General features: G+C 45.4%; 1 protein-coding gene across 1 annotated transcript in view; it reads left to right on the top strand.

The window, feature by feature from the left end:
- Positions 1-27,555, top strand: part of SULT4A1 (sulfotransferase family 4A member 1) — a 154,797-nt gene that overhangs the window by 78,859 nt on the left and 48,383 nt on the right. The window contains exon 2 of the mRNA XM_086922306.1: positions 5,890-6,020. Within this exon, the coding sequence (XP_086778432.1) occupies positions 5,890-6,020 (131 nt within the window). The remainder of the gene's footprint in view (positions 1-5,889; positions 6,021-27,555) is intronic.

The raw sequence follows: 27,555 nt of genomic DNA, 5'->3' as shown, positions 1-27,555 counted from the left end.
AGACAGGCACCCACCCTAGAGAGAATGAGGGGAAGTGGAAGGAGAGTAGAAGTATTGGAGGACCCTCCAGTGTATCGGCTGTCCCCCCACCCATATGGATCAGACTCTACTGTCCTTTGTGCTGAGTGCTGCAGGATTGTTCATTTCCCATTTGTATTTGTATTTGTAATTGTTTATATAGCGCTAGAATCGACCCCAGAAGGGGTATCTCAGCACTTTAGCAGGCCTGTGAGGAAAGGCTATGAATTTAAGAAAGTAGAAAGTAAAAAGTAAGAAGGATCAGGCACGGCAGAAAAGAAATGTCTTGAGCATTTTCCTGAACTGCAGATGTTCAGAGCATTGTCTTAGATGAAGCGGGAGTTCATTCATAAGAGAGGGCCGCAATAGGAGAGAGCCTTTCCACCTCGTCTGGCCTTTCTTATTCGCGATACCACCAGAAGGTGTTTAGCACCTGAGCGTAGGGATCTAGGAGGAATGTAAGGCACACATTTCTCAGCGAGATATGAGGGACCCGAATTAATCAGCGCTTTGTGGATGATACAGCATATTTTAAATTTAATGCGTTGGCGAATAGGGAGCCAGTGCAATTCCGTAAGAAGGGGCAGTGAGGTGGTACGGGGTGGAGCACTGAGGACCAACCGGGCTGCCCTATTCTGCACCACCTGCAGTCTACTGAGGAGGGCATTGTTAGCCGAGATCAGCAGACCGTTACAATAGTCCAGGCGGCTCAAGACCATCGCCTGTAACTTGAAAGCAAGAACCAGCAGTTTGGCTAACATGTTCTTTCAGATTGAGATCACGGTCAAGGCGGATCCCCAGATTTTTAACCGTGGGTTTGGGCAGAGGGGGAGGTCCCCGATCTGTTGGCCACCAATCCGGAGTCCATAGGAGGGGAGCTTCTCCCATGAGCATGATCTCGTTTTTTTCTACATTGCACTGGAGGAAGTTACTCCGCATCCAGTGCGATATGGCCCTCATTCAGTTAGAAAAAGCCAGGAGTACAGAAGATGAGAATTTATTGAAGGGAAAAAGGAGCTGTGTATCATCGATTTAGGATAAGGGGATGAACCCATACAACCTCATAAGGCTGATCAAGGGAGCAACATAGATGTTAAAAAGAGTAGGGCTCAAGCATGATCCCTGAGGTACTCCCTTGGTCATACCCACCGGCACCGACTGATAAGGGCCTAGGTTTACAGTTTGGAAACGATCCGATAGGAAGCTCTTCATCCATGACATAGCTGGGCCTCTTAATCCAACTTCCTCCAGTCTTCTAAGCAAGACATTGTGGGAGATTGTGTCAAAGGAGCGGATAGGTCCAACAGCACCAGAATCGCCGAATGACCCTTGTCTAGGGTCATTCTGATGTTATCAGTTACTGTGAGTAACGCAGATTCGGTGCTGTATTTGGGCCTAAAACTGGACTGGGAATGATCTAAACATCCAGACAGTTCGACATAGTTGGACAAATGGGTGTTCACATGTTTCTCCATTATTTTGCTCCAGAATGGAAGAAGCGAGATGGGACGGAGGTTAGAGAGATCTGTCCATGGAATGTAAGATTTCTTACGTATGGGTCTAACCTGGGCAAGTTTCCATTCCTGTGGGACGTGACCCTCTGAGAGAGAGAGATTGATAATGGACTGCACCACGGGGGACAACTGATTCTACAGGGATGGAATACGCTTAGCTGGAATGAGGTCCATACGGGATCCAGATTTTATTCTATGTATCAAGGTTATGACTTCTGCTAAAGTGATAGAAGGAAAACACTCTAACTTATTCTGATTTATCACATTCAAGTGGTTCATAGTCATAGGGATCTGTAATTGGTTGTCAGCAGCAGTTATTTTCTCGTATATGTGTACAATCTTTTGGGCAAAGAATACTGCAATATTGTCACACAGTTTCTGGGAAGGAGTCTCCAGACTTTCACATGCTTTTGGATTAGTGAAGGAATGGAGGATTTGATATAATGATGTAGAAGAATTGCATGCCTGAATCAGCTGAGACAGAAGGTGCGTTTTATGTGCTACCCGTAGGTTTTTATGGTAGCTGGTCAGGGCGATACAGCACTTTTCCCTATCCATCTTGTTGTGTGATGAGCGCCATGCTCTTTCAAGCTTCCTGCATAGTTGCTTCTGACTTCGTAAGAGAGGAGTAAACCAGGCAGCATGAGGGCGATTGGGGCGGCTCAGAAAGGGTTTTAGCGGCGCAAGATGGTCAATGGCAGTAGTAACTGCTGCATTACATTTAGACAGTGCTTCCTCAGTGTGGTCTGATAAAAGAAGTTGCGGCTTCGTGAATCTGCTTTGAAAGTTATCTGCTGATACCTTCTGCCATTGTCTCCGCAGATACGGTACGGCTCGGGTGTGGGTTTTAAGTTTATTAAGGTCCTGAATGTCAAATTCGGTGACAGAATGGTCTGACCAAATAAGTTGTTGAGGGGGTTTACACTTGATCTTTGAGGAGTTGGAGAAGAGAATATCCAGAGTGTGGCCTGCTATATGGGTCAGCCCTTCATTAAGCTGACATAGGCCTAAAAGAGATAGGTCTGTCAGAAAAGTCTGGACGTCCGGGTTGGAGTGACATTCGCTATGTACATTGAAGTCTCCTAATAATAGAAAGTTACTTCCCACTTTCACATGGGGAGCAAGACATTCCACCAGTTGTAGGGAGAAATCTAGTTGGGGTCCAGGAGGGTGGTAGACTAATGCCCCTTTCCAGCTATCCTGCTGGGGCAGGTCTATTCTAAAAATCAACATCTCTATAGTCGCATCACAGCGTTGGTCTACAACAGAGATGTTTATGCTCTCTTTGTGTACAATTGCTAGACCCCCCCCCAGTTTGTATAGGCCTGTCTAATCTTATCATTTTATACCCCTCTGGGATGCCTAGAGTTATAGCGGGAACCGAATGGGGTTTCATTCAGGTTTCAGTAAAAAAGCCAATAGTAAGCTGGACAGATGATTGCACCATAAACAAGACTTTTGCATATCTGATTTAAATACTGTCCAATGTCAGCCCAGTGGCCTTTACCTTTATAGACCTCTCGAGCCGTCGGGATGCAGCAGAACTTTGTGTGCCAGTCAGTGCTGAAGGACGCAGAGGCAGCCAGAGCTGGCCTTCGGTCGAGGGAGGCGGTATCCTGAGAGGCCTGTGGACTTAATGCTCCAGGCAACACACCTGTGGCCAAGGGCAGTGCAGGGAGCAGTCTGAAACCCGCCTCCACCTATCAAAGTCAATAGTGAACACAAAAGCCACATTTCAGTCATACACCTAGCTAGGCTAGTTCAGCGCAGAAACCTTTCTCTAAACTTGAAGTCTAGGGGCCAACTCAGCTGTTTGTCCTTCCGATGATGAAGAAAGAAGTGCCATTGAGTTGAGGAATGATCTCGCCTATTGTTTTAAAACCATGGTGCTTCAGTCAAATAGTGTACACTCAAGGCACTCCGTCCAGTGTCTCTCCTGTCCTGGGATAGGCGAGCAGAAGGGGGAAGGAAGGTGGTTGACTTTCGGCACGTGTAAACAACCAATCCTGGAGCTGCTCTCAAGCTGTTTTCAAAAGACACACAATCTATACTTGGGTGAATGTATGACATTGTTCTGCATTCTGTCCATCAATTGTTCTTTTTGCATTTGTCACCCTCAGTTGGGCGGGTATGCCCAGAAGTGGGTCCCGTGCTCTCCATGCCACTGGAGTCAAGCTATCCTGGATGATGAGGGCTGAAAGCCCAAAACTAGTCCTAGGATGCTTGTTTCCAATCCAGGGAGGTCCTGGCCTGGCAATTCGGGCTGGACTGTTCCCATTGGGTGCAGGGTCAAGACTGATTTGCATATGGCTGAGTCCAAACTGGATTGGCATGGTGAGCCAAAAAACGATGGATTTAGGCCCAGATCTCTGTACTGGGGTGAATGTATGACATTGTTCTGCCTTCTGTCCATCAATTGTTCTTTTTCCTCATGATGTTTTCAGCATGAGAGAAGCTCCTGGATTGGTTGGAGTAGGCTAACCCAGCATTCATTTTGAGCTTAGGGGCCTGTGCCTGCAATTCCCTGGCTGTTTAACAGTGCTGGGATTGCTGTGTCTGAAGCACAGATGTCAGATAGGCTGTCTAAACAACATGCCAATTCGACATGCGCACTGAGCACTGGCATTAGCAGCAGTAATCTGCACTGTCCTACTCTCACATGCGTGTATCAACAGCGCGGGCCGGTGTCACACAGAATAATGAAATGGTAATGACCATTGTATTAATCTGTGTTTACTGCTATGGTCACAGCAGGCGGAACAATGCTCCTCCGCCCTTTAGGAGGAACCACCACTGGGCAGGGGGTGAACAAAAAGCTTGTATTTTCATTAGGTGATGTTTGACTCCAGATAGGCATACAAAAGAAACACCTACGAACTTATATCAGGGCGGCAAAACACCTCACTGTGGACCAAGTGTCTGTCTCAGAATATCACTAAATCTCGCACATGTCAACCACTTAACCTGGCATGAAAAATATACAGCACATAACAAAATTGTTTAAAAAACCATCAAGTTGAAATTTATTAAAAATATCTTATAAGATGTACAATAAAATTGATTGTTCATTCAACACTTAGTGTTATTATGTTCATTGAATGATCAATTAAGTTTATTGTACACCTTATAAGATATTTTTTAATAAATTGCAAGTTGATGTTTTTTTAAACCATTTTGTTATGAGCTGTATATTTTTAATGCCAGGTTAAGTGGTCTCTTACATAGACACTTACAGTCCACAGTGAGGTGTTTTGCCCTCCTGATATTAGATCGTAGGGACTTTGGGCTAGATGTAGGTAATCTCATTTTACCGATTCCTAAATACCAAATTTTACCGATTTGGTATTTAGGAATCGGTAAATATGATGTAGGTAATAAATCGGTAAAATTTACCGATTCGGTAATATTTCTTATTACCGAATCGGTAATACCGATTCGGTAATAAGAAATACCTTCCCATTCATTCCTATGGGCCAGGGAAGCCATTCACTATTACCGATTCGGTATTTACCGAATCGGTAATAGCGGGAGCATATTCAAGGGTGGCAGGGTGTCACATTGACACCCTGTTGCACCCCTGAATAGTGGACGTGTGCACATGTGGCGCACATTCATGCCCTAAGGGCATGTATGTCTGCCACATGGCACCTTGAAAAAAGCAAATTATTGCTTTTTTAAAGGTATTCGGTATTTACCACCAACTTGTAGTTGGGGGTAAATAACGAATCCTTAATGCAAAAATGCACTCACTTGAGTGCTAGCTACATAGGTTTTAAGGATTCGATATTTTACAGATTCCTTAAAATAAGGAATCGGTAAAATACCGAATCCTTATTTCCAGCCTCCTACATTAGAAAGGGCTAAATACCGGTCGGTTACGGGAAAATCGCCGATGTTCGGCCGTTACCGACCGGTATTTAGCTACCTACATCTGGTCTTTTGTTTCTTTTGTATGTTTATGTATACCCCGTCCCTCTGCCTAGCATTGGGGTAACGCCCTCCTTTTTTCACTCCAGATAAGAACATAAATCCAAGGGAGTTTCAATTAAAATGAAGTAATCGTTTTTTTTTTTTAAATAAACATTTTTATTTGCATTTTTTCAAAGTGCGACAAAACAGACATGTCATCATTAGTCAACCATCTCGGACCCCCCTAAAATGAAGTAATAATTAAGGAGTTTAGTTGAGATGATCGAAAAAAGATCATCCATTTGAAACGTTTCTGTTCCTGTTAGGGGAAAAACAGCTTCTTCTAAAAGCTCTCTTGCAATTCTGAAATAAAAGTTTTAAAAGTACATTTAAAACCGTTTACAGAATTACCCATAATGTATAAGCTGAATCTTTGTCTTGGTTTCAGGTACAAGTTTGCTGCAGGAAGTAGTATATCTGGTAAGCCAGGGTGCTGAGCCTGACGAAATTGGATTGATGAATATAGATGAACAACTTCCGGTCCTGGAATATCCTCAGCCTGGGCTAGACATCATCAAGGTAAACGCGAATAGAATGTGTGAAACTGATTCGCTTCTTCTGATCCTCCAATGGAAAGAGCATTGAAGAGCAGGGCCCAAATGCGTAGCCCACCTGTGAAAGTGCAGTCCAACCCGTTCCCGACAAGAATGGGGCACCAGATCCATGAAAGAAGAGTGCACGTGTTTGCAGCGGTGCACTCTATAGCTAACAACAAAAAAACAACACAAATGAGTATGCACATAGGAACCTCGGTACCTGTATATATCCGCAGTGGTTCTCTGTGGTCTCATTTTATACGCACTATTACACATTTATGAGTACACAAAATACTCCTGTATATTTGCACCTCTATCCACTTCTGTATTTAACATTTGTTTGCGTTGCATTGCATTGTCGTTCATCAAATATTCTTGTATATTAGTTGATCTTCTGGAAATGTGTTGTGATGTATAATGTGTGCAGAGTATTTTGTTCTGCTGATAAATGTGTTTTACTGTGTATAGGTGAGCCCGCAGCAAACCACTGTTTAGTACCTCATGGTTGGCACAGATGCAGGTTGTTGTGCCCGATCCGGAACAACAGTTCCGCCTAATACATAATGCAGTGGATTGCTTAATACCATGCTGCACATAGCACATTCAGTTTGATATGAATCACAATAATGTGTACGTCACATAGCACATTTGAATGTATTTATTGTGCACAGCTTCTACCAGAACACTTCTAGTTTCATGATGCGGGGATGGGGTGGAGGGAAGGAAAGTAAGTGTACGAAGAGGGAAAGGGCACATTTGGGGAGGCAGTGTGAAAAAGGGGACTTTACAAACTGATCACGAGTTCACTGGACATTGAGAGAGAGAGTGTACATCAGAAGATTTTCAGGTTGGACTTGAAAGAAAGTCTTAGGGGCAGATTTACAAGAAAGTGACGCATCTGTAGAGATGGGTCACTTACCGTGCGCCACCATGCAATACCCTTGCGTCCCCTTGGATGCGCCATATATTTATAATACGGCGCACCATGGCACAAGGATTGACAGATGCGTCAGAAATCCTGACGCATCTACTGACGGAAAAGTCACGCATTGCTGGAGTCCTGTAGCAAGCACGACGCAACTCCAGCAATGTGTGTTGCGGCCTATTCCCAATACAGTGCGTCACTCCTTACGCCTGCTTCAAGCAGGCGTAAGGTTTTGATGCAGTAGCATCCTAAAAGTCACGTAGTGAAATCTTGTAGATTTCACTGCGTCACTTTAACGAGACTTTCCTGCGTGGAAACGCCTACCCTGCATTCATCATACCTGACGCAGATATAATGTCACGCAGGGCTTTACAACATGACGCATCTCCCCAGATGTGTCACGTTGTAAATAGGCCGCAACTTTTACGCCGCCGCTGCATCACAAAAGTGATGCAACGACGGCGCAAAAGGGACACAAGGGGCTTGTAAATCTCCCCCTTAGAATTAAGGCCCTTTTCCACCAAAGAAGCATATCATCCCAAATGTTGTGCCCATCCCAAATGTTGTGCTAGCCTTTTGGTATTAGGGAGCTAAGGGCCATATCGCTGCTTTAGCAGCACTTTTTGCCGCTAAAGCAGCGATATTTTTATTGCCCGATTAGCAAGCTGTCGCTAACAGAAGTTAGCGACAGCTTTTAGGCGATAGCGACCATTTTGGGGCCCGCTTTGCATATCAGCAAAATTTATCGCTAATGACATGCAAAGTGGGCGTACCCAAACTGTTAGCAAGGCAGGCATAGCGATAAAAAAATCGCGCTAAGCGCGATTATCGCTATAATCTAACGCCTGCTAAAAACATGACTTACCTGTTTATCCAATGGGAGGTGGGTTTTCAGGTTAAGTCCCCATTGGCGTTAATGCCAGAATATCGCTGGATTTCCAGCGATATTCACGCATTTCGCCACTATCGCTGGATATTTTAGCACAATGGAGAAAAACATTGCTAATAGCAGGTGTTCTCAGCTAACATATCCAGCGATAGGCAGCGATTTAAAAAATGCGCTAACCGCATTTAGCGGTAAATATCGCTATTTCATGTCCCTTAGTGTCTCTGTTGGACCATAGGTTTCTTCCCGACTTGCTCAGTGTAGATAACACTGGTAGGTGGCATAACACTGATGATCTATGAGTTGTATTGGAGCACCAAGAGTATATTGGGCCTGAAGACAAGCAAGGAAAATTAGGCTCCTTACACCCAGGTCTCTCTATAATTTGGGTGCAGTGGGCCCCTCACAAGCCTGGACAGCAATGCCACTGCAGCTGCTTGCACTAAGGATAGTCATGGCTCTGGGTTCCACATTCTACTTCTTGTCCATCCCTTTCTCGCTTCTCTTTCTTCTATTAACTATTTGTGCACTTTCACTGTCCCTTCTCCCTATGCCCTTCTACTGAGCCTCTTGCCCTTCTTTTCCACTTGTCTTCTTCTTCTTCCCCAAGTTACTTTGTCTTCTTCTCTTGCTCTTCTTTACCCACTGGTCTTTCCCCCCTTTCTTCTCCTTCCCACTTCTCAACAAACATGATGATCATCTATCTATATCCTATGTTTTTACCTTTATTCTCCAAGTCCTCTCTCTTCTCTTCCTCCCTTTTGCTCTCACATGGACATCTTCTCTTCTCGCATCTTCTTTCTTCCTTTTTTTCTCCTCCTTTAGATTCCTGCCCTCATTCTGCTTTCTTTGTCTTCCTTTTCTCAGTACAGTATTATCTTCCTCATGATGAGCCCTCTGTATGCAGCTTTTCAGTTCCGAGTCTGCCTGGCCCCTCTCTCTCTTTGCGTCTGTGACTTTTCCCCTAAATTCCCAAGAGTAGTCAACAAGCATTTACAATGCAATGGTCTCGGCTTTGTTAAATTTAGAGCTATTGGCATTGCAAATGGCATTTTTTCATTTTTTTTTAAAACAGAAATAAATGGTATTGTCATTTACAGTGGCAATAGGTGAGCATTAGAGAGTAGTAGAGAGTATTAGCAGACACAGAGCCACACACACACACACACACACACACAGCCACACGCACACAGACAGAGCCACACACACACAGAGCCACACACGCACACAGAGCCACGCACACAGAGCCACACACACACACAGCTCTCTGCCCAGTAACGCCCTAGGGAACAGAGGCATGAAAAAGCGGATCACAAGCAGCGAACAGAGGCACGAAAACCGAATCACAAGCAGGGAACAGAGGCACGAAAACCGGGAACAGAGGCACGAAAATCGGATCACAAGCAGGGAACAGAGGCACAAAAACCGGATCACAAGCAGGGAATAGAGGCACAAACAGGGAACAGAGGCACAAGCAGGGAACAGAGGGACAAACAGGTAACAGAGGCACAAACAGGTAACAGAGGCACAAGCAGGTAACAGAGGCACAAGCAGGGAACAGAGGCACAAAAACCGGATCACAGGCAGGGAACAGAGGCACAATCAGGTAACAGAGGCACGAACAGGGAACAGAGGCACAAGCAGGTAACAGAGGCACGCACAGGGAACAGAGGCACAAGCAGGTAACAGAGGCACAAAAACCGGATCACAAGCAAGGAACAAATGCACAAGCAGGGAACAGAGGCAAGAAAATCGCGCACAAGCAGGGAACAGAGGGATTATAGAAAACAGCCCTGCACCAGTCGGAAGGCCGCAACACCCACTGGACACTCGCTGGAGGGGTGGGGGTACACCGCAAGCGTTACACCGCGATAAGGAAATGGCAGGCAGAGTCTGGGGGAGGGGGTGGGGTGCAGCGCTGCTGAGGCCTCACAGCGTCGGAGGGCCATTCCAACCTCAATACAGATACAAAATTGTCGGGCCTGCTTGAGTCGGGCCTGATTGAATCGGACCTTCCCAGGAGGCCGTGTTACCCCTTCAAAACAATTTAGTTTAGTTTAACGTACTTCCACCGCTGTTTGGTTGTCATATTTTAGAGCTCCAGCACACAACACTAATCAGGTTGGGTGTCTAGCTCCAAGCTCTCTCAACCCAATATCTGACACCATCCATAAGAGCACATTTGACTAGGCATCTTGTCCTCCTTGCTGGTCACAGAACTCTACAATACCCACACTTTTGCGCCACAACTTGACCAGCCTGAACGCAGCTCCCCGGCACAGGCTTTTTCTACGTCTAAAGACTGCTCTCTGATATCTTAAAAGCAGCACACGGTTCAGTGCTGCAAGAGTCTGGTCTTTCCAGGGGGAAGTCTTTCCTGAAACTCTCAGAGAGCAAAGACACTGGTAAACATTTGCATGTCCAAAGCCAGCCCAGAACGGCTGGGCATTCCCTTCCGGGGAAGCGAGGCAGATGGTTCCTTCCGGGAGAGCAACAAAGAAGTTTTTTTTCCGGGGCAAGTGGGTGGACTTTTCCGGAGTGAATCATGTGTTTTTTTGCAAATCACAGCAATATTTATGGAGCAATACAGCCACCAGGCTCCTCCCAGTACAATCCCTAAACATTTCAGTGACTATAAACCAGGGTACCGATCGCCGTTCTATACCTTCACTTAATTAAAGTCGGTTTGTGTCGTCTGTCTAGTGAAATCTAATAGAGCCGTGAAGGAAGCAAAGCTGACCAGAGATTTAAGATTGACTATCTTCTGATTGGAGGTACCAGGACGAAGGCGGTCTCTTATTATTACAGAAAGTTGAGACAAGGCTAATTTTCCCTAGCCAAGTCATGCTGAAATAGGACAACCATCATGGCATTATTTATAGATTTACATATATTTCCTATAGATAACTGTATGCCCCTTCTGTAGCTATGTGCACCTTAGTGCTTCTGCTTGTATTGAAGCCCCCCGATATAATAGCATAGATATTAATGACTAGCTCGTGCATCAGACTGTGGGGGTCATGAGGGTGGGTATTCTTTGTTTTGTTTACTTATGGGTTTCTATATAGCGCGCATTTTACCCAGAGGTGTCAGGGCGCTTTGTTTCTCTCACTATAGCACCCCGCACCTTTGAGGTGCACGTGTGAGTGAGAAAGGTGTCGAGAGACCCGCAGTGCCTGCCTGTCCCTTCACGGAAGTGCCGAGTGAGCGCCTGGGAGAGGTCTGAAGACCCTCATGGCGCTACCTCAATCCCAGGCCCCCCCCCACCACCTCGGAGCAGCCAAACCACCCGCCACTTAAAGTGCAATAAACGTGGTCCAGCGGTGTCTCTGTGTCTCCGGCCTCGTGCGGGTTGACAAGGCCATGATTCATGGGTGGTGGTTGTCTGTGCGAGCTGCCAGGACTGCGGGGAATGCGGCCAGGAAGACGGACTAGGGCGGGGGGGGTCTGTGTGATCTGCCAGGACTGCAGGGAATGCGGCCAGGGAGACCGACTAATCTCCGGGGGAGCTTCAATTCAAGCGGAAACACCTAGGTGCACATAGCTACCGAAGGGGCATACAGTTATCTATAGGAAATATATGTAAAGCGAGCACAAACAGGGGGGGCAGAGGCAAGAAAAGCAAGCACTTACTGGCTGAGGCGGAGGACTCTGACGTTCTCCCTTGCTTCTCGCGGTGGTCCAGCTGAAATTGGTCTCTGAAAAGCCCCGTCATTTTCGGATTCGGGCGTGGTTTTTGTTCTCTCCTCTTCCCATTGGAGGAGAGAAAGAAAACAAGAAAGAAGCGAAAAAAGACGCCCCCGAATCCGAAAAAGACGGGGCTTAAACGGAGTGATGCCGCTCTCCTCCAATGGCTGGCCTCCGTTTAGGAAGCCAGCCAATGGAGAATAGGGGCGGGTTAAAGCCCCCATACTAAGAAACATTAAATCTCGGAGCGAGACTGCGCAAGCGCAGCCTACGGTCCGAGACCTAAAAAGGAGCCAGGCACCAGGGAGGCACTCCCCAAAAAGTATTCTGAGCAGGCAGCATTTCAGCTAAATTGCAGCTGGTGCAGTGACGCTGGGGTCCCTCTCACCTCTGGGCCTTGGAGCCATTGCACCTTCTTCATGAACTTTAGCTATGTCCATGTTGACATGTACTGTTCGAGGTTGATGCATCCTTATTTATTACAGGGAGTCGAGCCCAAGAACAAGCCTTTCCATGAGCACCGCAATCAGCCCATGACCAGTTCTGTCAAAGCCTAAGTTCAATAGGATGAGCTTTGCATCTTGGTCTGTGTCACAGATGATGGCAAGTCGTTCCCTGGAGTTTAGGATTGCTGTCTCTATGCAGCTGTGAGGATTGAATCCTGATTGGTAGTCTAAGTCTGGCTGGTTGCCTCCATTATTTAAAAAACGTGATTTGATACCAGTGGAGATTTGTTAATTAAGCATTTCTACCTCATGTGTAAACAGATTTCTTTATATCTGTCTAATTAACCAACCTACATCAATAGAAGTCAGTCATGTTCCCATAGATACCTTTCCATAATATGGTTTATAAATCTGAGAACACTTTCTCAACTGTTGTGGAAGAACTGAAAACACAGCAGAGGGTAATTGTGGTGTTCGGCTTGGTCACATGCAAGCAAGCCTCTACCAGGAGTAAGTCCCACTAAGTTCTCAACTTAAGAACAACTCGGTGCGATTTACTCCATTAAGCTAATATATGGTGGCGGAAATTCTGCTGGCTGTTGTTCCATTGGATTTAGCACATATTCCAGAAACTCGAGGATTTTACATTCCTTTCGTATGAAAAGATTTCATTCCTTTCATACGAAAAGATTTAATTTAATTTCATTTAATTTCAAAAGCCTTTATCCCAAATCAATGACAGTGTAGGTTACGCGAGGAAATCTGTACCAAGTTTAAAATATCAACATCTCTCCACTAATAGCGTAGAAAAAAAAGGAAAGCCAAATAACAATTTTTGCAAATCTATTTTATGGGTCAAGCTACACAGGAGTACCTGGTAGATCTGTCTTGGCCACCCCAATAGTTTTATGAGCCCAGTAGAGTGGACAGAACATAAAGGAGTCTCATTGTTTCTGCCACAGGCTACAAAATAGACATGGTCACTTGAGACCCATGTAATCGGTCCTGCCAGTGACCCAGAAGGAAATGTTTAGCTCACCACTTCCTCCGCCAAATCTGCATATACATATATTCTAATATATATAACTGTTTATTATGCACTCAGAGCTCTAGCATGCACTGCATGATTACAACAATTGTAGATATGGCATTCGAAAAAGGAAACACACAGAAAGTACACAGAATGGACACATCACATTGTCTATATCGAAATTTCCAAAGAGGAACCTATAATTAGAGCCTGTTGTTGTGAGAGGTATACTAATAGAGTTCGGCTACACTGAGTGCAGCCACAGTTGGAACAGCCCATGGATACCCACGAGCCGCCCACTGTTATCTGGGAGAATGTCCTCTTTAGTCTATGGGCTCAAAATGGTTCTTTCTGCCCATGAGGATAACAGCACCTTTTGGTGAAAACAAGAGGAATTATTTATTTGTGGGGGAGGGGTGTGCATGTATGTGTGTTAGTTACAGAGTTCCGAATTACTCTGATGTTTGCCCTCTAATAACTTTGCCACAGCTGGACAAAGCTCCATGAAACTTTGGAGACATATTCCTCCACCGGCGTGCTCCTTTCTGCCCATCAGCAGAACAGCACGTGAAGAGGAATCTTTATAATGGGTGTGTGTGTCTGTGTGTTTGTGTGTGTATGTGTGTGAACTTCATCCTGTATAAAATCCTCACTGAGTCCAGCCACCGAAGGAACTCTTCAGCATCATCCAGAAATTAGCCAAACCCGCAAGCGGACTTCACTCGTTCCCAGGACCTCTGCAACAAACTCGGATCCTACTTCCATCTCAAGATCAAGTCCCTGTTCTAGGGATTCTGCGCAAACACAGAACTGTCCACAGAGACTTAGGACCTCAGTGAATTAGGGTGTGCCAAAACTCAAGTGCGTACCCAAAATCCCCTACCAGACTAGCATTCAGTGCCACATTAGCTCTTCGTCCTATAGCAAAGAAACCAATGATTAGACAACCTAGAACATGCGACTTAGGACTATCTCAAGAATGGTGGGAAGTGAGAACACTCTTTTGTTATACGTTCATACCAGTCCACAACAGGAGTATAATAGAGACACAGTAAGGTTAAAATGTTTATTTTAACGACATGATCTCAAGCGCAGTATTTTAATCAACATAAGCATACATATGATTAATAATAATATGGTCAGCATGGTTACAATTCCATAAAATACAAAAGGAGGAATCATATTACAATGATAGTGCAAACAGGTGATAAAAGCGCCTATTTAAAGCACCCTCCCTATCTAGGAACTATTTATATCTATTCTAATATATTAAAGAGAGAGCCCAAACCTTTGAGGCGGGTAATCTCAGGAACCACAGCACCAATCACAACACCCAATACAGCGTTGGAAAGGGCAGTTGCAGCAGAAAGACATGAGCTATGCAGATACCCACCATATACATTTAAAAGGTAAAAGAACCGTGCCAGCAAAGTAGTCCCTTGTGGGCGTGTCTGCGTTGTGCTGTGGGCGTGTGCTGGGGGCGTGACAAACGCTGGGGGCGTGTGGTACGTTCCGCCCTTCATGCCATGTCTCATATCGTGTGCTGTGGGCGTGTGCTTGGGCCGTGGGCGTGTGTGGGGCACAGGATTACGGGAAAAAAAAGCGATCGTTGTGCCCAATATTTCATTGTTTTTTCTTCACAGGTTCTGTACATTCCAGCTCCGGGTGTCCACCCTGCTCCCTTTAAATACCCATGCACCCCATAATCATAACCCACCCCTACTCCTTAAAATACCCCAACACCCTTAAACACTAACCCATCTTAACCCTATAAATATACCCTGTACCCCAAAACCCAAACCTATCCCTAAATCCTAAAAATACCCCTGTACCCCAAAACCCAAACCTAGCCCTGAACCCTATAAATACCCCTGTACCTCAAAACCCAAACCTACCCCTGAACCCTAAAAATACCCCTGTACCCCAAAACCCAAAGCTAGCCCTGAACCCTAAAAATACCCCTGTACTCCAAAACCCAAACCTACCCCTGAACCCTAAAATTCCCCTGTACCCCAAAACCCAAACCTAGCCCTGAACCCTTAAAATACCCCTGTACCCCAAAACCCATACCTATCCCTAAACCCTAAAACTACCCCTGTACCCCATAACCCAAAACTATATCTGAACCCTTAAAATACCCAAACACCCCTAAAAGTATACCTCAGTACCCCAAAACATATACCCCTATACCCATACTTACCTTATTCAAACATTAAAAAAAACATGCTTTTACCATTCATGCATTTACAACGAATTTCGTTGTAAATGTATGTGTGGTAAAAGCATATAAAATGTAATGCCATGCGTTATAATGGCATTGCGGAGTCATGGTACTTTTGTAATGACAGTATGCGGAGTGATGGTATGCGGAAAGAAAGTTGCGGAATAATGGGTGTTTACCCTCCCCCGGTAAGTACATTGGTGGCACAGCGGCCCACATCTCCAGCAACATACTCATATTTTTTCACCACCGATTTGAAAAATGCACAGGTCTCTCTCATTGATGGCCAGCACCGACATACACTTTTAGACACACCTCCCGCCACAAGTTCTAGAATTGTGAACTTTAGAGCTGGGGAGCTACGTTCGAATCTAGGCATCAGCTCAACATCCTGTGATTCCAGGCAAATCGCTTTGTCTCCCCATGCCTACCACAAATGAATGTGTTCTTCTGTAATGTAAATTGTGCTCATGCCATGTTGTCGAGTGGGCGATATATTATATTGCAAGGAAAAATAAAGTAGGGAAACTCGAGTTCACACACTACTGAACGCGCACTCTTAAGTGCATCAGCAGTGCACTGTGAATCAGAGCGTTTCATAGGCCTGTCACAGATAAGAAATGCTATCAAAACGAAATCCTACAAAACAATATACTACTGGCCGGCATCAATTCATACCCGGACAATGTCGGGACGGGCTGCTAGTGTATTATAAAACTACTAGCAGCCCGTCCCGACGTTGTCCGGGTATGAATTGCTGCCAGCCAGTAGTATATTGTTTTGTAGGATTTCGTTTTGATAGCATTTCTTATCTGTGACAGGCCTGTGAGACGCTCCGATTCACAGTGCACTGCTGATGCACTTAAGAGTGCACGTTCAGTAGTGTGTAAACTCGAGTTTCCGAACTTTGTTCTTCCTTGCAATATTATATAGCCCGAACTCGACAACATGGCATGAGCACAATTTACATTACAGAAGAACACATTCATTTGTGGTAGGCGGGGAGACTACGCAATTTGCCTATAATCACAGGATGTTGAGCTGATGCCGAGATTTGAACGTAGCTCCCCAGCTCAAAAGCTCGCAATTCTAGAACTTGTGGCGGGAGGTGTGTCTAAAAGTGTATCTCGGTGCTGGCCATCAATGAGAGAGACCTGTGCATTTTTCAAATCGGTGGTGAAAAAATATGAGTATGTTGCTGGAGATTTGGGCCGCCGTGCCACCAATGTACTCACCGGGGCAGGGTAAACACCCATTATTCCGCAACTTTCTTACCGCATACCATCACTCCGTATACTTTCATTACGAAAGTACCATGACTTCGCAATGCCATTATAACGCATGGCATTACATTTAACATGCTTTTACCACGCTTACATTTACAATGAAATTCGTTGTAAATGCATGAATGGTAAAAGCATGTTTTTGTTTGGATAAGGTAAGTATGGGTATAGGGCTATATGTTTTGGGGTACTGAGGTATATGTTTTGAGGTGTTTGGGTATTTTAAGGGTTCAGATATAGTTTTGGGTTATGGGGTACAGGGGTAGTTTTAGGGATACAGGGCTAGGTTTGGGTTTTGGGGTATAGGGGTATTTTTAGGGTTCAGGGGTAGGTTTGGGTTTTGGGGTACAGGGGTATTTTAAGGGTTCAGTGCTAGGTTTGGATTTTGGGGTACAGGGGTATTTTAATGGTTCAGGGCTAGGTTTGGGTTTTGGGGTACAGGGGTATTTTAGGGGTTCAGTGCTAGGTTTGGATTTTGGGGTACAGGGGTATTTTAATGGTTCAGGGCTATGTTTGGGTTTTGGGGTACAGGGGTATTTTAGGGTTCAGGGGTAGGTTTGGGTTTTGGGGTACAGGGGTATTTTAAGGGTTCAGGGCTAGGTTTGAGTTTTGGGGTACAGTGGTATTTTAGGGTTCAGGGGTAGGTTTGGGTTTTGAGGTACAGGGGTATTTATAGGGTTCAGGGCTAGGTTTGGGTTTTGGGGTATAGGTGTATTTTAGGGTTTAGGGATAGGTTTGGGTTTTGGGGTACAGGGTATATTCATAGGGTTAAGATGGGTTAGTGTTTAAGGGTGTTGGGGTATTTTAAGGAGTAAGGGTGGGTTGTGATTATGGGGTGCAGGGGTATTTAAAGTGAGCAGGGTGGACACCCGGAGCTGGAATTTACAGAACCTGGGAAGAAAAAACAATGAATATTGGGCACAACGCTCGCTTTTATTTCCGTACACGCCCACACCCCCAGCACACGCCCACAGCACACACCCCCAGCACACGCCCAAAGCACAACGCAGACACGCCCACAGGGGACTACTTTGCTGGCACTGTTCTTTTACCTTTTAAATGTATATGGTGGGCGTCTGCATAGCCTATGTCTTTCTGCTGCAACTGCCCTTTCCAATGATGTATTGGGTGTTGTGATTAGTGCTGTGGTACCTGGGATTACCCGCCTCAAAGGTTTGGGCTCTCTCTTTATTATATTAGTATGGATAGAAGGTCTCTGGAGTATTCTTTAGGGGGACCCCATTTACCTGTCCGCTCAGTAAGTGTAAATTACATCAGGATCTCTGCATGCCAGGATTAGTCTCTCTGCATGCCTGGAATCTTCCAGGTGTGTTCAATTCTGGCAAGTGTGCTATAATAAATTGTTGTGTCTAAAATGTGTTACACGGGCACGCCGATAAACAGGCTTGCACGTTATGATAACCTTGGCGGCTCAGCACTCACTGTACAGACTGGTGACACGATGGATGTCTAAAGATGTCGAAAAACAAACCCTTTCTCATGTATAGACCTTCGTGAAAGCTAACTCAGCAAAAACGGCTAAGTAGTGCCGTGTGCAAAAACAGAAAAAAGGAAAAATGGCGTTTAAACCCCTAATAAGCCATGCTAACTTAACATGCACGCAAAAAGCGGCTCATAACCCACACTACATTCCTCTATGACAACTTAAACGATCAGACACCCGATGCCTAAACGGCGCCCACACCCAGCAATGCCAGCCAGCCTACCATCTCCCCTTGGACCCCGGTCACCACCAAAGCCACCGCCACGACCATAAAGAGCATCCACTCAGGAGCCCTGATGGAACCCTGCCCGCCACACATTTTCTACCTAGCTGCCACTGCCATAGCACCTGATCTACGATGCAACATCAACACCGCTTTCGAATCCAGCACATTCCCAGGTGACCGGAAATGCTCAGAAGTCAAGCCCCTCCTCAAGAAGCCCTCCGCAGACCCTACGGACCTCAAAACCTACATTCCCATCTCTCCCCTCCCTTTCACGGTGAAAGTCACCAAGAAGATCTTCAACAGCCAGCTCACAAACTACATTGAAGACAACTGCATCCTCAACTCTTCCCAATCCGGATTCCACTGCAACCACAGCACTTAGACTGCCCTCCTCGCTGCCAAAGATGGCATCCGCACTCTCTTCGACCAGGGCAACACGCGGCCCTCATCTTACTTGACCTCTCTACAGCCTTCGACCGTCTCCCACTGCACTCTCACCGCCATACTGCACGACGCCAGTGTACAGTGAACTGCCCTCTACTGGATCCTTTCTTTCTTCACCAGGCGAACCTAAAGAATAAGACTCCCGCCCTTCCTCTCCAAACCCAACTGCGGAGCACCCCAAGGATCGTCGCTCAGCCCCATGCTCTTCAACATCTACATCTACATGGCCCCTCTCGCTGCAATTGTCAGACAGCATGGACTCAGAATATTATTCTACGCCGACGACACCCAGCTCCTCCACTCCCTCACAAGGGAACCCAACACCACCAGGCTCAGCATCCAGAAGGAATGAAAGACGTTGCATCCTGGATGTACAGCAGCTGTCTGAAGCTCAACTTGGAGAAGACAGAGTCCTCGTCCTCGGACCCACCCCCTCAGCATGGGAAAACACCTGGTGTCCCGCCACCCTCAGCGCCCTCCTACTCCCACAGACCATGCCCAGAACCTCTGCATCATACTCAACGCCTCTCTCACGTCACCCGACAGATCAATGCCATCTCCTCCTCATGCTTCAACACCATCTGCATCCTTCGCAAGACCTTCCAGTGGATCCCCCCAATCCAGAAAAACAGTCACACATGCACTAATAACCAGCAGACTGGATTGTGGAAACGCCCTCTACACCGGAATCAACAAATCCCTGCTCCGGAAACTCCAGACCATCCGGAACACTGCTGCTAGGCTTGTCCTCAGCATCCTACGACACAAACACATCTCCCAGCACCCACGAGACCTTCACTGGTTCCCCGTCAAGAAGAGAGTTACCTACAAGCTACTCACTCACGCCTACAAATCCCTCCACAACACCCGTCCCCAATACCTCAGCGAAAGAGTCTCATTTCACGCGCCCAAGAGAAACCTCCGGTCCGCTGATCTCACCCTCGCCAAAACCCCACGCATCCACAGAGCCAGAACAGTTGGAGGAGCCTACTCCTACATCGCAGCAAATACCTGGAATGAACTCCTGCTCAACATCAGACGTTCCCCTTCTCTGCCTACCTTCAGAAAAAGCCTCAAGACCTGGCTCTTTAGCAGATTCGGAGCTGCACGACCATCCCTCGACTTACTCAAGGGTGAGTAGCGCACTTCACAAATCCCTGATTGGTTGATGGATTGATTGTGTGTGTGCGTGCTTGTGTATGTGTTAGTTACAGAGTTCAGAATTGCTTCAATGTTTGCTCTCTAATAACTTTGCCACAGCTTGATGAATCTCTATTAAACTTTGCAGACCTATTGCTTCTTTTATCTTGACGGATGATGCAAACTTTTGCGGTGATTCATTAAGGTAGTGCAAAGAAAAAGGGGGAGGGGGTCCTAAAAGGTGTTGTTCATCAATGTATTTTTCTCAACTTTTTACACTGTCTCATTTCCATAAAAAATGGCAGGAACATAGATTATAGTGTAGAAGGAATTCTTTTTGTTAGTAGATGCAATTTGGTCAAGTAGTGTTCAAGTAATAAGGCACAAAAACTTAGTGGGTGGCGGCATACAGTGGAAATTTCACATGTATGCCACGAAACATGATGATGACAAGGCAGTATTTGATTGGGTTAAAACTGCCTTTACAAAAGTAAAAGGCAGCCAAGTTGTTTTTACCACTCTTTAGCCGTGTTCTGGGTTTTAAGTCTAAATATAGTGTACTACTGTTTTATAAGTAGTTAGGTGGAGTCACTTCATGTAAATGTGTAAAGGTAGGTAAAAGTTGCTATATTACTTTATATATTTATAGAAAGATTGTGGAGTACTGCATTACTACCTTGAAAGTACCACAGTAGTTAAATTGCCTAAAAAAATGAAATATGAAAAAAAGTTTAAAAAACGTGGTACTACATTATATTTCTCAATAAAACCCAGACCATAGACTAAGTGTTGTCTGAACAAATTGGCTGCCTTTCAATTTTGTACGGGCAAAATTTTGTTTAGACCACACTTGGGGGCCGATTCCGATCAGGGTCGGAAGGGCAACGAACGCGATCCGTCCGGAAAAACTATGAACCATACGCTTGTTTTCCGCCCGACACTAACAGCTGCATGAGAGAGCAAGTACGATGCGAGCTACATGAAATTCACCGACCAAGTCGTTTGCGGGTCCGAACCGCTCTGTACCTCTCGGCTGTAAGCTAACCATGCCATGCAATGGATGCGATTTACGACCGAGCCAGTACGATGCACGCGTCGGACAGCCGGTGCTCGCAAAACGTCCAGGAAGTTGCCTTTGGGGATCCACGTCGGGCCCCTTGTCACCCGCAGCCCTCCGACTCGGACACAGTGGGAGACCCAAGGGTCTCCCCAACACAGGCATGTACGGTGCGGATGGCACCGATGCGTACCCACTGTAGGGGGGGCCCTTGTGCGAGACGTACCTATTCAGTCAATGGGAGCCCATGTACACATCGTACGACCGGCTCCCATTGACTTTTATGTGAGTCCGACCGAACCGAGTCCGGCAGCATACGGCTACATCGTACTCACTCAGTCGTACTGCAGGACTGTCGGAAAACACTCCAGATCCGGCTCGGTCGGAGAGCTTTCCAATCCAGGTCGGAATCGGCCCCTTAGTGTGGTTTCTGGATTCTAAGGGGAACTATAGTGTAATACATTATATTTTTAATTTTGTACATCTTTATTTTTTTCTATTTCTGTAAGTACTGCAGTACTTGCTAGATAGCACTGCGGTACTCCACAAACAATTTTAACCAACTTAATTGTTTTATGTGACAGCAAAATTTCCACCACTTCCAGTTATTGACGGTTATCAGTAAAAGAAGTAAATCAACACTGTTACAGATAAGGCATCATGACCACCATAAACAAATTGTGAGGAAATTTCAAATACACTTATCTAGGGGTGGGTGGAATTTGCGTAGTCGCGCTATGCAAATCTCAGCAAAACTGTAAAAAATCCATGCGAGCATGCAGAAAGTTCTGCAAACATGCGGAATTTCTTGTTCTGCCCGTTCGCGATGCTTCTTTCCTGTTTACAAACGCCGATCGCGGAGTTTTTGGCAATTCCACGGAACGTGAAATTACCTAAATTCCGCAAATTCCACGAGCGTAACGGAATTTAGCGCCTAGACCTACACTTATCATAGCAAGCCCAGACCAAAGTGATTCCACCTTTTACCCCATATATTTTCATGTTTCTTAGGGCAATCTCTAGCCGCATTCAACAGCTTTTCTGGCTGAGCACACCAGTCTACCCCACAACGCCACTTAAACATCGACAGAGACCTTGCTTACCCCTTATACGGAGGTCAAGCCACAGTTGGTGCTACCTCAGGGATACTCCATAAAGAAACTTGATGGAAAGGGGAGCAGAGGAGGAGGTATTGCAGTTATTTGCAAAACCAGATACGCTTGCGTTTTTATCAGTGAAACGATTGCGGACTGTGAAAGCAGCCTCTTTAAAATCTCACTAAATTGTCATTTTACTTCATCAGGACTGCTTATATACCCAGCACTCCTCCCCCCCCCCCGGCCCATCCAAAGATTTCAGGGAAGTACTCCTGAATTTAGTCACCTTTTTGGCAGCCAAATCTGCTAATTTTAACATTGTGGGGGACCTTAACCTCCACTTGGAGGCCAGACAAGACGGCGAGATCATCAATTTCTTGGCGGATCTCACAGCCTGTCAACTATCACAATGTGTCCCCAGTACAACTCAATTCGCCGGTCACCTTTTAGACCCGGTTTTCACCAACTTACCCTCCCTAAAAGTCTATCTTCCCCTTCCCTTGGCCTGGACAGACCATTTTCCTATCTCTATGACACTTCAGGGTGAAAACCCGCCTCCACACACCCACTCCAAGCCTCTTCTAAAACATCCTTGGCATAAGTTAGATGCCAATAATTTTCGAAACATTCTAGTTATTCAGATGCCTCAATTGCCTGCTGATATTGAAGCAGCTAACAGCCTTCTTCATGAATGGCTCACGCATACCCTTGACAAATGTATTTGTGCCTAATACACTTATAGCTGTGGAACACAGACCAGTCCTTCGTTTATTTAGGCTCTAACCCTGATGAGGAAAAGTTGAAAAGTTCTAGAACGCGCATGAAAATGCCACTATGACCCTGCCCTCAAGATACAATATTGTTTAGCTATTAAAGCCTATCATACATCTATACCAAAATCGTGAGCCAATTACTTTGCAGAAAATAAAAAATAGCAACAACCCTGCTAATAGTATTTTCTCCTTGCTGAATGAAATTAGAGATCACTCCTCAGCAAGTACACCTACCATCACTTTAAACTCTGCCAGGCTTTAGCCATTTTCTTTGACAAGAACATTAAGGACATCCACAAATCCCTCCCTACCCCCCATTAGCACTGAAGGTCACATACATCTGCCTAGCTGCTCTGGCACCTTACTATCTTCCTTCCCAACACTATCCTATGAAGTACTGAGTACCCCCTGTAATAAAATAAAATCTGGATCACCATCTGATCCACTTAAACCAGATCTGCTCCTGAAATTCCTACAGCAGCTTCTACCTACTATCTGTGAGTTGAAATCTGTCTTTGGCATCTGCAGAAGTGCCTGCCTCATGGAAACTTGCCAAGGTTATCCCTTTGGTAAAGAAAAATGACCTTGGATGACCTCTAAACCTGAAAGCTTTCGCCCTATTTCACTGCTTCCTTTCGTGGCCAAAGTCACTGAGTCTTACATCAACTATTCTGACCAAGTATTTTTTTTTTAATCTGAGTTTTATATAGAGAGAACTTGACCCGAAGGTATCAGGCATCAGAGCGCTTTACAGAGCACCAGTTGTGTTACATGAGGACACATTAATTTGTGTTAGGCACTGGGAGATTAAGTGATTTGTCCAGAATCACAGGATGTTCAGCTTCATTGCAGAGAACCGAACCCAGTTCCCCAGATTTGAGGTCGACCGCCCTAGCCGTTAGGCCAACTCCTCTCCTCCATTGAGTCCAACAAAATACTGGAACCCTCACAGAATGGCTTTAGACCCTGCCACAGCACCAAATTGGCTCTGCTGGCAATTACTCAACATTTGTGGAGTTCTTTGGACAAGGGCAATACCTCAGCCCCGATCTCAGCACCGTCTTCTACACTATATCGCATAAGATTTTACTGCATCATTTACAAGACATTGGTTTGGAGACTCCGCCCTTAACTGGTTTGTATCTTTCCTATCAGACAGATCCTTTCACGTGATTTCCCCTCCATAATGCTCTCAGGTGCATTCTGCACAACATGGGGTCCCGCAGGGTTCGGCTCAGAGCCCTACACTATTCAAAATATACATACAACCCCTAGCGGGAGTTGCAAAAGGTAGGGGCCTCCATGGTCTCCCACGCTGATGATACTCAGCTTGTGATCACTCTCTTGAATAATTCGGTCCAACATATAGTCAAATTTCAGAATGACTTGATGGCCATTGCGGAGTGAATGGCAGCTAGCTGCCTACAGTTTTATTCAAGCAAATCTGAGTTTCTTCTTCTGGGAAGATACCCACGTATGGAGTGATCGTTGGTGGCCAGCTGCGCAGGGAACCCCTGCCCCCTAAGGAAATTGTAAAAAAAGGGTTGTCTAAGTTGATTGTGCTTCTACGTGGACTTAAGCCACTATGTGGGTTCTTTGATGCTCAAACACATCAGACTATCATCCAGTCTACTATACTATCTGGACTGGATTACTGTAATTCCCTTTACCTGGGTGTCAATAAAGCTGGTATTAATTGCCTTCTGAGGGTGCAGAATGCCGCGGCCCGGACTCTCCTCTCCCTCCCTACATTCCGTTCTATTTCCAATTCAATACGTAAGTTGCATTTGCTACCGGTTGAGAAGAGAATTAATTTCAAGACCTAGTGCATTTCTCATAGAATCCTCTATGGCCAAGACCCTTCCATTTTAGCTAACCACCTTATTCCTTATGTACCGGAACACGCTCTGCTCTCTTCGAACCAACATCTGGCACATGGTCAGTTATTCTGTGCCTAAGCTTCCTCTCTCTGGAATGCTCTTCCATGTACTATCAGAAGCATGCAAAATCATGGGGCTTTCAGGAAGGCAGTAAAGATTTGTGATCTTTGTAATGGAGGAATGCAGGATCTACAGCATGTTCTGTTTGCATGCTCAAATTTGACATTAGCCGAGGCCAGACACCGGTACTTAAAACCAATTTGAACCTGATGCAATATTACTTCAGTGCAAGGCCTCATTTTGCTTCTTAAATCGACGCCTGATGAATTTGTGTGTAATAATTTGTTTACATTTATAAAAAACGTTTTTAAATTGTATTGAAATGATTACCTTGTTAGTGTTTTCTAGCAAATGCATTTTTTAAAATGTGTTGTTCTCAGTAGAGAACTAAATCAAAGAAAAACTTGACAATTGACTGGCTTTTCCCTGTTTAATCATCTGCCCACCCTTTTTCCTCTGTCTGGTTATCTCTTGGATCAGCGCTGTGACACCCCACTGCTGGGGCATCCATGCACTTTACAAATCAGATAACTTAGCAGGGCTGGCTGGGCCACCAACACTCGCTACCTGGAGGTAGGAAGTAGGACACTGGGGCCTGGCTGAAACCAAGGTGATTCGGAGAGAAGAAAAACGAGGGCTGCGGAAAATACCAATTGCTATGGCCTGGGATGAATTATTAGAGGCCTTCAAAGCCCGGGATAGGGCCGAACAGAATGGAGAGGCTAACAATGCACCTGTAATGCTATTAGCCGGTTAAACACGCCAGGCCACTTATGTACACATGGGCACCTGGTGGGGGGTCTAGATCATTGAGGCGGAAGAGGTTTGTCTTGTGCACAACATCTCCTGTAGCAATCCCACACACCACACTGAAGTGTGCTCAGTGGAAACAATTAGACTGACCTTTGTTGGGTTCTACAGAAGGGGTGGGTGTGAGAGATGGAGCAGGCTTGGTATCGTCTATGTGCTGTCTGATCTTCTGTATTTTTCACTGAAGAAGAGGTGGACGAAATTGCTCTTTTCTGTGGAGTGAGGAACAAGTGGGTCCAGAGGGAGATGATACAGTGCTTAATGGTGGGTGATGGGAAATGACGTCCTCTTGCTTGCCTTCTTTTTTTAAAGATGGTTAAATGGAAAACCCAAGTTACAATATTTAGAAGTTATTTCAAGTTAAACATTTTTCATCAAAGATACAAAGTTAAAGTGCTCACTATAATTCCTAAGTAAGTTAAATGTTAGTTTCAATAGTTAAAAATGTGGTCAATGTCAAAGTACGCTTCCATCGATAATACACTTTCAAGATAATTCTCTGTGATGGAATAGGTGATACAAACAATCCTCAACAGGCAAGGGAATGTGGTATTCAAGTTGCAAGTTCTAGCTGTAGCAACATTGTAACATGATTACCTACCAGGACATCGCCAAACACAAAGAAAATTATACTCAGTGATCTAAAAGTGCTTCTGTCGCTCTGCAATGTGCAAGAGTTTAGACTGATGGAATAGTAGTTCAAATTTAGTGCATTCACTCCATTCTACACTGTGCCAGAGTTCAGTGATGACTGCCTACTTTCCCTTGGACGGTAGACACCTCGAGCTTAAGTGGGCTTCACAAAACGCCTCCATGTGCGTGTACCATACAGCCCTGTAAATGACACCTTCAGTGCTGTTTAATAACATAGTGACTAAAGTCAGTCTGCCATTGTTTCGTATTTGGGACTACCCGCCTACAAGGTGGCTTTACTATGTGACCGCCACAGAGGCGGTCGCATTGCCTATGTTTTTTGGTGCTGCGGTCTGCAGCACCCGCCACAGTATAAAACAAAGACAGGTCACATATGCAAGTACTACGTGGCAGGCACCATGGGGTGCCTGGCACATCGTGCTAAAATGTATACATGTCCCAGCCCCAAGTATAAAGGGGGGCCCGCTACGGGCCCCCAAATCCATTTCTGCCAGCCATTTCACGGCGGGTTGATCGCCGCAGAACTACAGACGGAAAGGGATATCACAATCCCTAAGGCGGTGCCTGGGAGGCACCGCCGAAATGTAATGATTAGTGGGCGGGCAGATTGAATCTGCCCGTCTGGACCGTAGCAGTCAGTCTTTCTGCATTAAGGTGGCGGAGTGACCCCGACCAACAGCCTGTCAGTGGCAGTCCGTCCGCCATCGTAATCAGCCCCATAATCTTTATTTAATGGGAAAGGATTGTAGATATTTCCTACTCCATTGAATCAAGTAGTACCTGCAGAAAACAACCATTACTGTCTACAAAGAATCTAGAACATGTATCTCCAACCAGTCGATCCTGAGCTACCAGTATTTCGCAGACACCGCCAGAGAAACTTTCATCTTTTAGTTACATTTCAATAAACATTGGGACAATAAATGTTGCATTTTTCTTTGGAAGTTAAGGGAAGGCTTTGTTTATTTTACATTAAAATCTAATTGCTGCAGACAGAAGGGCTTGATAATGGGCAGTGCTGCAGATTTACAAACCCGGATGATATGTAGAGGTGAAGAACTGAAGCACTGAGGTATTTAACTCTTAAACTACCTTGTCAACTCGTTAAAAACATTGAGCTGGAGAACAAAATTATGTTTCTGAATGCTTTAATCTGGGAAAAAAACATAAAATGAAGTTAACTTAAAAATTTAATTTAATTCTAATTTTCTCACATTTCAAAGTGTCACATTTACAAATATTATGCATCTCGCTTTCAGTGGCTTGTAGACACAGTGCCAAATTTATGATAAAAAGTGCTTTCAGTTTTTTCTAAATGGGAAAAAGTAATCGATGGCGGGAGGACTTTGTCCGCCCCCCCCATCGCAATTGCAAAAGGGACCGCACGCCATAGGC

This window comes from Lissotriton vulgaris, chromosome 1_1, assembly GCF_964263255.1.
Source record: "Lissotriton vulgaris chromosome 1_1, aLisVul1.2, whole genome shotgun sequence".
NCBI classification, from domain to species: domain Eukaryota; kingdom Metazoa; phylum Chordata; class Amphibia; order Caudata; family Salamandridae; genus Lissotriton; species Lissotriton vulgaris.
The sequence above is the reverse complement of the archived record's forward strand: the minus strand, read 5'-3'. Positions and strand labels throughout refer to the sequence as shown.